The following is a 13,161-nucleotide window of genomic DNA, read 5'->3' on the forward strand; positions in this document are numbered from 1 at the left end:
TATTAAATGCCATCAATAAAGATGATGTGCTCTTGTGTTTCACAGAGAGAGAGAGAGAGAGAAAGGTTGTGGTGACAAATTAATTGGGGTTCCTGGAAGAGGGAGAAAAGTGGTGGTTGTGCCAGCAAATTTAATTAAATAGGTTCCTGATGTCACAGTGATCACACAGGCCATAGGCTCCCAAAATCCAAACCTTGATTCCTGAGCCAAATGTATCTCATCCCAAACAAGCTGACAGAGGCCAGAAACAGTGCCCTCTGTATCTTCTTCTTGTTTGGAAGCTGGAAATCTTATCCCCCTAACCCTCCTTCTCCCTCCACACATTCCAATGCACACAGATAACTCCTCTCAGCCACCTAAAGACAACAAAAACTTCCATTACCACTTAATCTCACAGCACACTGTTCATCATATTACTTTTGGTTACAAGGAGTTGATTTGCTCTGCTGAACACAACCTAAAAAGTGGTCTAATACTTGAGCTTCAAATTTGAGAATGAGACATATTTGGAATCATGTTGAGGATCACACTCCAAAAGATTATCTTTGCCAGCAGCAGATTTTTGGCACATTGGCACATGAAATCAGGACCATTTCTGATGTCTTTATTTTGATGTGCCTAATAATTGCTCCACATGGTCCTGGTGTATGATGTATCACGTATAGGTGATCTTAACTTGATTTGCCCATCTTTGGCATTAGGTGCACAAAACTATTGGTCCTGAAATGAAGAAATAAACCCAGAGTAATTATATCAGGACCTTTCTTTTTCTGTATGTCTCCACTTGATTTGATTGTAAATAGCAGACATTAGGATGTTGAACATTAGATGCTAAATGATCACAAACCAATGGGACCTATGGAGATTATTATTATTATTATTATTATTATTATTATTATTATTATTATTATTTATAATATATGGTGCATGGTGGATTCTATGGGCTCATATTATGTTCTTCTTTCTAGTGAGAGCACTATCTCTGATCACTGAGTTGTGCCACCAACATGAGAGTCTCCTCCCTCTGCCATACCATGATTTTACCCCCAAGAGCTCCACCTTCACCCCCTTTTTATCCTTTGGAATGAATAAAAGAGAAATGTTCAGTTCTCTTGGATTACAAATATCTTTTTTGATTCAATAATTATATTTCTATATCAAAATTCACATCCATTTATTTATCATAAAACCTCACTTTATTAGATCTTACTTTGGATTTCTGAATGAATGAACCAAAAATGTGAAAGGAATAAACAAACCCTGATTTTAGTCAATTTATTTTCAGCAGTCATCTCACTTAATTGCCTTTGTCCACAGTATCCTTTTTATTTAGCAAGATTTATGCTGATCTAACAAGTATGGGTGAAGATCGATTTCGAGACGAGATAAATCAGTATTAACTAAAATCTTTTTTGTTTTTATAATGCCAAAGAAATCAAGAAATGTAGCACAACAACTTATAAAACAACAAACTTATTTCATATAAGATACTTGTATTTGGTTTCTACCATGAGAAAGCAAGTGGAAATCATGACTAATAATAAAAAGGACTAGTAGAAATCAAAAAAACCAAGACAAATCATCCACACCAAACAATCCTCATCAAAGTCCATCACAGAATCAATTGCAAAATGTCAGAGATCAGTGGGTCTTCCCACAAGTCTCTTTCACCTGAGTGGCACAAAGTGATGTTCTAAAATAAGCAATCTTCTTTTACAAGTTGGCCACACTTCATGAGACAAACAAGAGGATGGCAAATGAATAGGTTGGTCTTCCTTTTGATCTCTAATTCATGTGCATGTCTTGTCTCACTGCTTCACTTCACCTCTTAGAAAAAGAAGAAGAACAATAGAAAAGAACAAAAAGAGGACACCAAACATAGTGACAAGTCTAAAACATTAGACTACAGCATTAATCACACAAATCTAAGTGTGTTTGCATATTTAAATTTAATAATGGTTATATACTTTAGTGGCTTGGATACATTTAGTTGCATAAAAGCTAGATGCAACATGTGCAAGTTCAACTATCCAAGTGGACAATTATGTTACCAAACATCAAAGCTGAATATAAAATGTATAACATTATAATATACATATATATATATATATATATGTTTATATATAGTTGTTATTAAATGATAGAGATGCATGCAATCAAAATATGGACTCATACCCATACATATTTATGGTTCTCTATAATTGTATGTTCAGGAGCAGTTGGGAGCAAACAAAGAATTGATTATGTACCCTCTAATGAAATGAATGTAAGGAGGAGATATGAGAAAATGGAAACCAGTAGAGGTGATATTTTATGTCATGTATATATGTATGAGAATGAAGCTACATTAAGGTGAGGATAGGCAAGTGATCCTAAAGAAGTTGGAAGTTTAATTTGCTGAATATATTTGAATTTGTGGATAGATTGTGTAGAATTATTGTCTACAATGTTTCCATAATGAATCCTTATGAAAGCTGTCCCCAATCTTCTCCTAATAGAATATTATTTCCTTTCTTATTCTTATAATAAGAAACAATATATAAGAAGCAAATTATTCTTATTCCAAAATGCTCAGAAACAATGTAAAGAAATGTGTTAATGCACCTTTAAAAGAAAAGAATACAAAACACATGCAGACAAGGCTGAAGAAAGGTCAAGAAGTGCATGCATCTCTCTCTCTCTCTCTCTCTCTCTCTCACTCACTTTACATGGTTTAATAGCAACTGCATACGAGCATGATCATGAGTTTTAACAGTCATAATTTTGTCTAAGGAGCTGTAAACATCACATTTGACCCCCTCTCATTGCTTTCTGTTCCTTGTTCTTTTTCCTTTGTTTGCTTTTTTGTTGTAGCTTGGAAAAGAAGAGGCATTGATATCAGTGAAAAGCGAGTTTATTCAGACCAGCATGAGAATATGTGTGCATGCGAGGGGTGGAGAGATATAGAGGGCAAGTCTCAGCACAGAAATTGCAGACAAAGATTGAATGTGATCAAGTCAAGCTTACCTCTTCCCCCTCGGGAACAGACAAGTATACAATATCATGATCCAGTTTAGGAGGTCAGTCCACTTTAATTGAAGAATTTTGTTTTATAAATGACAAAAAAAAAATAAATTGAAATTAAAGATTTTTTTTTATTTTTACGATCGATCGAATATAGCTTACTTTAATTTTGAATGTAACTTGTCAATTTTAACTAAACTAATTCATATATTTTTATAAATGACATGATTGTTAGATGATTCATATATTTTTAATTATTTTTAAAAATCTATGATAATTAATTATTGAAATTTATGAGTCTTTGAATCGATACTATGATCGAATACAACTTACTTATAATTTTATCAACTTCTATAAAACTAACTCAAAACTACTATGACATGTTTATAAGACGATTGGTACTATTTTTTTATTTTAAAAAAATATAATAATTATTCATCAAAATTTAAGATTTTTTGAATATATTCTATGATCGAGTGTAACTTAGTTTAATTTGAAGTGTAACTTGATCAATTTTACTAAACTATATAGCTATGATTTAAGATGGTTAGTATTTTTATTTTTAATTTTTATAGAATTTTATGATAATTAATTATTAAAATTAGATATTATTTTGAACAAGTTCTACGAGTATAACTTAGTCTAATCTTGAGTGTAACTCGGTAAACTTCTACTATTAACATAATTTTTTATGAAAGTATTAGGATATAATTTTAAGATGATTAGTGTTATTAGGACATGATCTTAAGATGATTAATATTTTTCTTTTTATAATTTTAAATTTTTATAAATAATTAATTATCAAAATTTAAGATTCTTTAGACTGGTACTATAATAAAGTGTAACTTCAATTTTGAATGCAACTTGTCATTTGAGTTTTAAGATGATTATAATTTTTTTTAAAAGAATTTATGACAATTAATTATCAAATTTTTATTTAAATAGAAAAAAGAATCTTTTGGGATAAAAATATATAGGAAATTTAACATTCGATTAAAAATAATAATAATAAATACTTAATTGGAGCTGACATTTGTTTTGCATCCTTAGGCGGGCAAGAAAAGAAGAGGAAGAAGCAAAACACAGACGATAATAATTGAAGGCAGCTTTGATGGTCAAAACAAAGTTCACCAGAGGTCGAGGAGAGAGGGGAGGGAATGGGGAAGAAAGAGCGGGCGATCCGAGGCGGCGCATGCAAAGCGGCCACGGCTTGGGGTCGACCGAAGGCTTGCTTCGCTACGAGACAAAATCTTCATTGAATCCAATGCGTCCCTCCCCCTCCCCCCGCCCCTCGGCCGGTGGTGCTGCTTTTGCCGGCTGCTGCGTTGCTTCATGCTTGCCGCTTCTTGCTTTCCCCTGCTGTGGTTGTCCGTGTGAAAAGGAGGCGTGGCGAGTCTCCTCCTCGTCTCCCGACCTACGTGCTGTCACCATCGTTCCTTCCTTTCTGGTTTCTTGTTTGCTTGCGGTGTGTGCGCGTGTTGCACAGAGAGAGAGAGAGAGAGAGACAGGCTTCCTTCCAAATCACGCTCATGTAGAGAGAGAGAGAGAGAGAGAGAGAGAGAGAGAGAGAGACAGGCTTCCTTCCAAATCACGCTAACAGTGCCAAAGAGTGGTTGCTTCCACTTTTTTACACTGTAAAGCTATGGCGTCAAACTCTCAGCTTGCAGTAAGATATGTTGGGTTATTACTTAACCGAATCCCATCGCTTATATCATCGTACACGCGACAAGCTTTTGTTGGATCCCTTCGCCTTCCTATCTGAGTTGCCTTCTCTTATTGATATCGATGCAAATAGTGTTGGAATTTATGATTTATAAGTATTTTAAGATTTCTTATGTTAAAAAGATAATAAATCTTGCTAAAAAATTCCTCATTAATTTATCCATAATTATCTCATATATATATTATTATTAAAAAAAAAGATGCGAATAATACTTTTGATATTTATGAGTTTTTTTCTAATATATTTGTGAGAAAAATATATAAGAAAATTATGCTTAAGCGAATATACCTCAAGGATTTTGTAATTGATCTTTGGTAAAAAAATTTTTGATTTTCTTTATAAATGTAGATGAAAATTATCGAATCATATCAAATCTTACGTCTAGCTTTATATATATATATTTTTATTATAAATCTCTATTTTTTTATTTTGAAAATCTTCGCTCCTCGTGTTGAATAGTATGGAGTATCCAAATTGTATTTTATTAACTTGTAATTACTTTCAGTGCCTCACAGCATGCAAATTATGGAGATGATAACTCTTTTTTTCTGTAAGAATTTGTTCTACATTCCATGTACCATAGGAGTGGTTGGAGATGAAGTGTGGTTCATCCACCATTGAAGCATATGCATCCATCAGATATAGTTATCAGAATTAGACCAAACAAATGGTTGGACTGAAAAAATTGTGCATTGATTTGATTTGATTTTATTTATAAATGCAGAATGAACCAATTGATCCGACCGATGTATCGATATTCTGATTGAATCATGATATACCTCCAAGAAAGAATAATGACAAACTAATCTTTAGATAATTCTCACTAAGAGGACAAAAAGAATGAAATCACATAATTGTTGTTGGATTGAATAAAGGAGTGCTCTGGATGTAGAAATTGTATGAGAATGTACTGTATATGGCCAAAACTCTGCAAGTTTCTCCCATTCACTAGACTTTGGTGATCTCAGATCAACTCCATGTTTTACCTGATAACAAGAAACTGCATGGCTGAGTTTTCAAACATCTGTTAAAAGCTGCTTTGTAGATGAGAGAAGAAAACAAGATTCTGTGGAATGTAGCATAGCAATTAAGATTGTTATGAAAGATATGGACTAGAACAAGCCTGACTGACTCACTTGTTCATGTCTGGTTGACATTAAAATAGTGTTATTGCACAACATAGAAAAGAAATCATAATGCATCTCGACCAGCATCACATTAATGCATCAAATAATTCAATGCAGGAAAAGTACAGATTACCAAACAGCTCCACTTTCTGGATAGTTGAAGAGAACAAGGATGCCAGTTGATAACACAGTGTGGTGGATCTGAAAATGGAGTTCCTATTGATGAAGCTTCTCACTGAAACAAGATCTCTTTGGAAGAGCAATATCATAAGCAACATCTAAGAATTTTGGAGACAAGGTTGGTGTTCAGCTCAGAGCTGCATAAAGTAGTAGGATACAGCTCCTAATTCTAGACTGGATGAAGAGATTATGGATGCCAATTTACAACATAGTGTAATAATTCTGAAAAGGGAGTTCATATGATGAAGCTTCTCTCTCACTGAAACAGAAGATCTTTGAAACAACAGGATCATAAGCAACATCAAAGAACTGTGGAGACAAGGTTAGTGTTTACCACAGAGTTGCCTAAATAAGCAGGATAGAGATCAGAATGGAACTCCTCCACAGTCCAAAGTCCCCTTTCTTTGGTGGTATTCCCAATCTAAAGCCATATGTGGAAGATGGCCACTACTTCACCAATTGCAATCAGTTTAATCATAAAGCACACAATATGTGGAGGAATGGAAAGAAGAGAGAGGGATGACATAAATGTTCAGAACTGGTGAGAGAAGAGGGAAGAAATATCTGTGAACAAACAACATGCTTCATTAAACTTTTTCTCATAAGATTCTGATCACGCCTTCCAAAAATCTCAATCTTTAAACAAGAGTAACACAACATTCAATTTTCACTTGAAACCAGGAAGCCAGGCATTACAAGCAGAGCAGCAGACCAGAGGCTGAAGCTGTTCTCTTAATCCTTGGGAGTTATTTGGCACAACAAGTGTTTCTCAGTGGATGAGTCATCACAGTTTGTAATTGTCAAAGATCCAATTCTCTAACACATTACTTTCATCAGTGAGCAGAGCAAGCAGATTTCAGAGGGTATATAGCATTATATATACACTGGTCTCCTGCCTGGAAACAACAAGTAGAGCCATTCCCCAAGCACAAGGAAGAAGAAGAAGGAAGGTAATCATACAAGAAAACTCTCACACAACTCATGAGACCTATTTCAAGAACCACTGAAGCAGTAGGTCTATGCAGGTTTGACAGAAGTATATATCAACAGAGTGCAGAGGCGAGCAGACAAGAAACAGAGTCAGTGGTACCATCTCGAGTTTACCGGGTTGGGGGATCTGAACCGGAACGGTCCAAGGATTTAATTTAGAGCCGGACCGCAGTGGCCGAGAAAACGAACCCAGTGAACCCGATCGGCGTCTCCACGCGCGTCCACCGCCGTGACCCCACCTCCAGGACCCACGCGCCATGGCCCCCGCGATCATCCCCTCCATCTCCGTCCTTCTCCACCGCCATCACGAGCACCTTCTCGCCGGCGCCTCCAACCGCTACCGCCGCCGCCGCGCACGGGCTTGGCCCCGGCCTCATTCCCACGGGTAGCGGCGCCACCTCCTTCCATCCCCTCCCGCTCCCCTCGTACTCCCTCACCCCACCGGTTCCCCCGCCGCACCCGACGCTCCACATCCTCCCCCCCGCCACCCCCACGCAGGCGGCGGCGCCCGCCTCCCACAGACCTCCCTCCCTCCTCCACTCTCCCGCCGCCGCGTCGTACCACTCCGCCGCCCCCACGAACCGACCCTGCCCCTCCGTCCCGTACCCGCTCACCGCCCAGAACCGCCCCCCCGCCGCCACCCCCTGGCACTCGTCCCGCTCCTCCCCCATCTCCGGCAGCGCCGCCCACGCGTCCGCCGCGGGATCGTACGACTCCCCCGATCGCAGCGCGTTCTTCTGCCCGTCATTGCCCCCCGCCACGTACACCCGACCCGCCAGCGCCGCGCACGCGAAGAAGCTCCTCGCCGCAACCATCGCTGCCCCTCGCCGCCATCCCCCCGTCGCCGGGTCCAGCACCCGCACCTCCGTCGTCGGCTCCATGCTCGCCGGGTCCCAGCCCCCCAGCAAGACGACCTCCCTCCCCACCGCCGCGACCTGGGCGAAGAGCGGCACCGGCGCAGGCATCGCCACCCGGTGCCACGACCCCAGCGTCGCATTGTAGGCGCTTAGCCCATACACCGGCGGCTGGCAAACGGCGCCACCTTCTTTCTCCTCCTCAGAATCGCCACACTTCTCGACGGGGACGACGGCCTGAACGAGGAAGATCAGGTCCTCCGCGGTCCCGATTCTTTCCCTGCGTTGGTGGAAGGAGGGGGCGGTGACCAGATCGCGCCAGCGGCAACAGACGAGTCGGAGACCCGGGTGGAATCGGAGCGGGACTCGGGCGAGGCAGTCCAAAGCTATGTCATCCGGCAAACCCGGTAACAAAGCCTTGTAAAACTCCTCCCTCTCCGTCCCTCTTTCTCTCTTCTCTCTTCCTCCCATCCTATTTCTCTTAATCTATATATCTCTATGCTGTGTGCCTCTACTCATTTATGAAGCTTTCTTGAACACCACTTCAGTATGGATGGAAAAATTGTGGCGTGGGGAAGGATGGGTTGAGGGTTTTAAGAAGAGGAGGCAGGGCTTTATCAAGTGGGGTGTCCTTTGCCTAATAGAGCTAATCCATGAGAAATGGATTGGCATAGCGTTACTGTGAAGATATTGGTTGCAGAATTTCCATACTATACAGCATTCTGATAGTTAATTTTGTATCACTGATGACTGTGGTGCCAAGTGAGGTGAGAGACAATTAATGATAGGATAGGATAGGCTAATAAACAATTAATGATAGGTCTTTGGGGATTGGAAAGAACAAGCCACATCTGATTGGAGGAACATAGACAAGAAAAGTGAGCGGTGGAGATTTTGACTTGGAAGGAACTGCAAAAGAAATATTGAAAGCTTGCTTTCCTGGTTGCCTGATGTGGAAGTTGCTTCCTTCAGTTTTCTAGCCATAGAATTTGAGTTTAGGGGATCCTTAAGCAGCTTGATGATGGTTATGGAGGCCATTGAGTGAGGCATTTGTCTTCTATGTCATGCAGAACTGTTTGTCTTGGGGTGAAGTGGTGGGGGGGTTGGCTAGATGATGCAATTTGTGCTGTTTTCAAGCTATAAAATATGGGTTTGGGAGATACTTGTCATTTCATCAGTTGGTTGGATGCTATTTAGTATTTTATCTTCTATGTTGACTGTTTGTTTTGGAGCTCATGGAATTTGGCTAAGTGATGCCATTTATGCCTGGAGGGTGTCGATTTTAGGTGGAAAAAAAGACGCATCTGAGAGCCTTGCTTCTTGTGACGGGAGAGGCTGTGACTAGAGATGGAGCAGTTCAAAAACAATTACTGCATTACACCTCATGAAAACTATAGTCAGAAGGTTTTGAGTTGAAAAACACAGTAGAAGCTCAAGTCAGTCCAAAATCACACTTGAACAATTCTGTGCAGGAAGAAGGTGCTTTAATTTAAGCTGATAAAAATACTTTCACATGGCTTCAGCTAGGTGCTTATCTTCCTATGCTTTCTTTTATTCTTTGTTCTTGCTTGAGTCTTCCAATCAAGGACTATGGCAGACAGCAAAAGATAGTGAGATGTGATCCAAAGTCATGAATATAACAAATATCTTCGGGAATTATTTGATACCATGGACCACAATTGAGCACTTCCTTTCTCTAGAAGGATAAGGATGAAAGTCTTATCCAATCCCTAGCCTTGTATGATTGTGCAAAGTCTGACATATATGTAGTAGTCAAGCAGTTTTGCAAATATATCCATGGTCATGCCAATAGCTTGAATTCTTTTAACCTGTTTCTTGAAAGTTGTTCTCAAACATCATATTGTTAGATTTATTTTCTGATGCTTATGACTTTTAGAATTTCTTGTGTATGTAAATGATTGCATTGGTCTGGGCTGAAGGACTTCTACAGAACAAAAATCAAGAACCAGGAAACCTATCTGACAATATTTTTTAACTTGCTGACTTGGATGTATCTCTTGATGGGAACTAATAACATGGAAGTGCTCACACTTGGTGGACTCAAATCCGTGTAGGTTACCCTCAGAAAAACTAGAGGATGTAGGAAGAGAGCGATAGAATATTTTTGATAATAGAGGAACATAAAAGAAAGGAATAGAAGATGGTAACTAAAAGATAATAGGAAAACAAAAGGATAACTTCCAGACTCGCTTTGACTCAATGAGAACACTCCTAGGATGAAGGTCTCACACCTCCACACGACTCAACAAATGTGGCCTCGCATCAGTCACACTCGAGGTAGGAAAATAACTTATTTCATTGATTCGTTTCTGATTGATTTGCAGTATAATGTTCTTGTCCCTTTTTATAGGCTAAGTACATGAAAATAAAAGAAAATTATAAAAATAAAGAATTTACAATTGAATCAAATCAAATATATGATTTGATCTTCCCTTTGAAAAAGATAATATTCTTGATTTGATCTTCCCTTTGAAAAAGATAATCAAATCCTGGTAAGTATATGATTTGATCTTCCCTTTGAAAAAGATAATTTGATCTTCCCTTTGAAAAAGATAATCAAATCCTGGTAGAGATCTAATTTACAAAATTTCCATCAGGATTTGAAAATTTCAATTATAATCATAATTTGATTTTTCTTAAATTTTTTCCATATTTTTTTCTTGCTTGAATAAACTAGGAAACAAGATCAGAATTATTCGGTATGTTGTCATGTGGCAACTTATGATATGCAAAATAACTGCTAAATTAATCAAATTTATTTGAATAAGAGATAGATAAGATTGGTTCCACATCACTAGATCTACTTAGGGAATTTTAATTCATGAAGAACGCTATCTAGATGCATAAGACAAAAGCTACCATAGCATATGATTCTAAGAGAAAGGACATAGAATATATTTGTAGACAGCTAATATATAACACTATCTTAATTTCCATTTTCCTCCTTGCTGAATTATCCTAAGATAATATTCTCTGTTTTCTGTTATTATATTATTCCATGTGCTCTATGTATGTGCATGTGTAGTGCAAAGCAGAAAAATGCAGATATGACCTACTGAGGTGTATGAATTTAAGAGACCAATGTCGGAGAGAGAGCAGAATTTCTATTACATAATTGTCCTCTGTAGAAGTGTTCAACAAGGATGGTAGAAGGAAGATATAACTCAGTATTCTTAAATCAGTAGATACCAATGAAGAGACCCCCTGGAACAGTATCTTGTGACAATTCACAATGTAAAAGAACCTAAATCAAAGGACAATTATAAGCTTTTGGCCATGTCTTTAGCAAACCAATTATCAAATGTTAAAATTTCAGCATAAGTAATTTATTGTCCACAAGTTGGCGGAGTATCTGTTAGTATAGATGTGCTTGTTCCTAATCTTCTAGAAGCTTTTGGTAGTCGTGCTGGGGATCAGGTCATCCAAGTAGTGGGGTCATTCATGATAGGTGGATACTATCCTTGCATTGATACAACACTATTAACTTTTCTTGAATAAGACTTCCTTTCTCTTCTCTTCCCCAGCTTGAGATAACTGTGTCCAGTGCTCCATCTTCCTCTGGATGGTAGTAAGTGCATGAGAGGAAGAGGACCTCAAGAGAGGCTCCTGCCTGACATCAATTTGCAGAAGATTTTCTTGGGAAAGTGGACAAGGAATCTGAGCATACCACATGCATTCACTTGCATGTCTGTTCTAGAAGGATTGAAGGATGACATGGCCTTAATTGTGAAAAATGGTGTTGCTTTGCTGAACTTATTTGCTTTCTTTTGGGAAGTACGGAAAGTTCATCAGCAACTTAGATGGAACAAAGTGTGAGACTGCGTAGTTACGGGATGACGTGCTTGTGCTATAGGTGGAGGGTGGAGTTCAAGAGCTTGAAATAAACTCTCCAGCTCTAAGAAGAGTACGGCCTTACCAAAGCCATAGCAAAACAACTTATGGGAAAGAAATCCTCTGGTAAAGGTCTGACTTCATCACTCAGCTTTCTATAATTCAGAACTCAGGGGCAATAAGGACATCTTCTCTAGACTAAAACCATTCTTTTTCTTTTCCTCAGGATACTTGCATATCTTTTTGGGAAAAATTTGATTATTTTTTTTTGTAAAAAACTAATAATATCTTTTAAATAACATAATATGTTGTTCTAACTAAATCTGGCCAAAGGAGATGTTGGAACCAATTCAAGAAAATGAACTGGTTGATGGTTGCAATAATCATTCTCTGAACATGGATTGGGATTCCACGAGCCTTGAGCAGTCTCAAATGTGAATTAAACTTAGGACTTGCTTTATTTATTTCTATCTGATCTGTTACAGTTAATTGTCCTAGATTTCTATGTGCAAACAGACCTAGATTTCTATTTTTCTTGAAATGCATCATATAACCACAAAATGATCTTTTCTGTGTGATATATTGCACTTTGCTCTTCTTTTTTTGATGGATGGTAATCTTGTATTTGGTTGTTGCTTTAGAAAATTTCAGAGAGACCATTTGTGTACTACTGAAATGGACAATCAACTGGATAGATCTAAAAATAAAAGAAAAGGAATTGAAACTTAGGACCATGATTTGGCAGACTGATGACCAAAGTACAAGTAGGTTCCATGTTTATATTTGCATGCAAGTTAGAGAGATCATAGCCCTTTCGAGGCATAGAATTATGCATAACAAACTTGCTGATGGTTGATGATAGATTTACAGGGGTATCCATAATTTGTGTTTGTGATCTATCACTGCCATAGTAGATAGAAAATCAGAAAAGGAAAGCTCATGCTGTGGGCCAGCACGAATAAAACAAGTTGAGGAAAGGGGTCTCAATCAAAGAGATAAGATCCTACATATAACAAGTTTGGAAACACAGGAAAGCAGAAGGTTTAGAAATGATACTATTTTATTAGGTCCATGATTCACTTATTTGCAAATTGGTTTATATTAGCTTGCTCTCAATATGTTCATTCATCATCAGGCAGTTGACAGAGACTTGATCATTCCAAGTTGTACTTTTGTAGGCTGCTGCCTTCTCTGTAAGATAAATATACTAACCAATTGATTAATGGAGAAATGAATAATAAATTGCAAATAAAGATAGATGATCTGAGAGCTGATGATCTCAAGTTACTAAAACAATGTTGTCTCAATCCATGCCCCTAAATTTATGAACTTAAGGACAAAAGCCATGTCCTTTTTTTCTTAAAAAAAATTGCTTGACAATGTCTATGTTGATGAAAGAGAATTGAGCCCTCTAAATTGCACAATAAAGATA

General features: G+C 38.1%; 1 protein-coding gene across 1 annotated transcript; it reads right to left on the bottom strand.

Annotated features, from left to right (window-relative positions):
• Nucleotides 1–6,870: 6,870 nt before the first annotated feature.
• On the bottom strand, nt 6,871–8,855 carry LOC135622745 (F-box/kelch-repeat protein At2g44130-like). The gene has a single exon (XM_065124862.1). It carries the CDS (start codon nt 8,346–8,348, stop codon nt 7,179–7,181), a length of 1,170 nt encoding a protein of 389 aa, XP_064980934.1. The 5' UTR covers nt 8,349–8,855; the 3' UTR covers nt 6,871–7,178.
• Between the last annotated feature and the right edge of the window lie 4,306 nt (nt 8,856–13,161).

This window comes from Musa acuminata, chromosome BXJ2-9 (genome assembly GCF_036884655.1).
Source record: "Musa acuminata AAA Group cultivar baxijiao chromosome BXJ2-9, Cavendish_Baxijiao_AAA, whole genome shotgun sequence".
In the NCBI taxonomy this organism is placed as follows: Eukaryota; Viridiplantae; Streptophyta; class Magnoliopsida; order Zingiberales; family Musaceae; genus Musa; species Musa acuminata.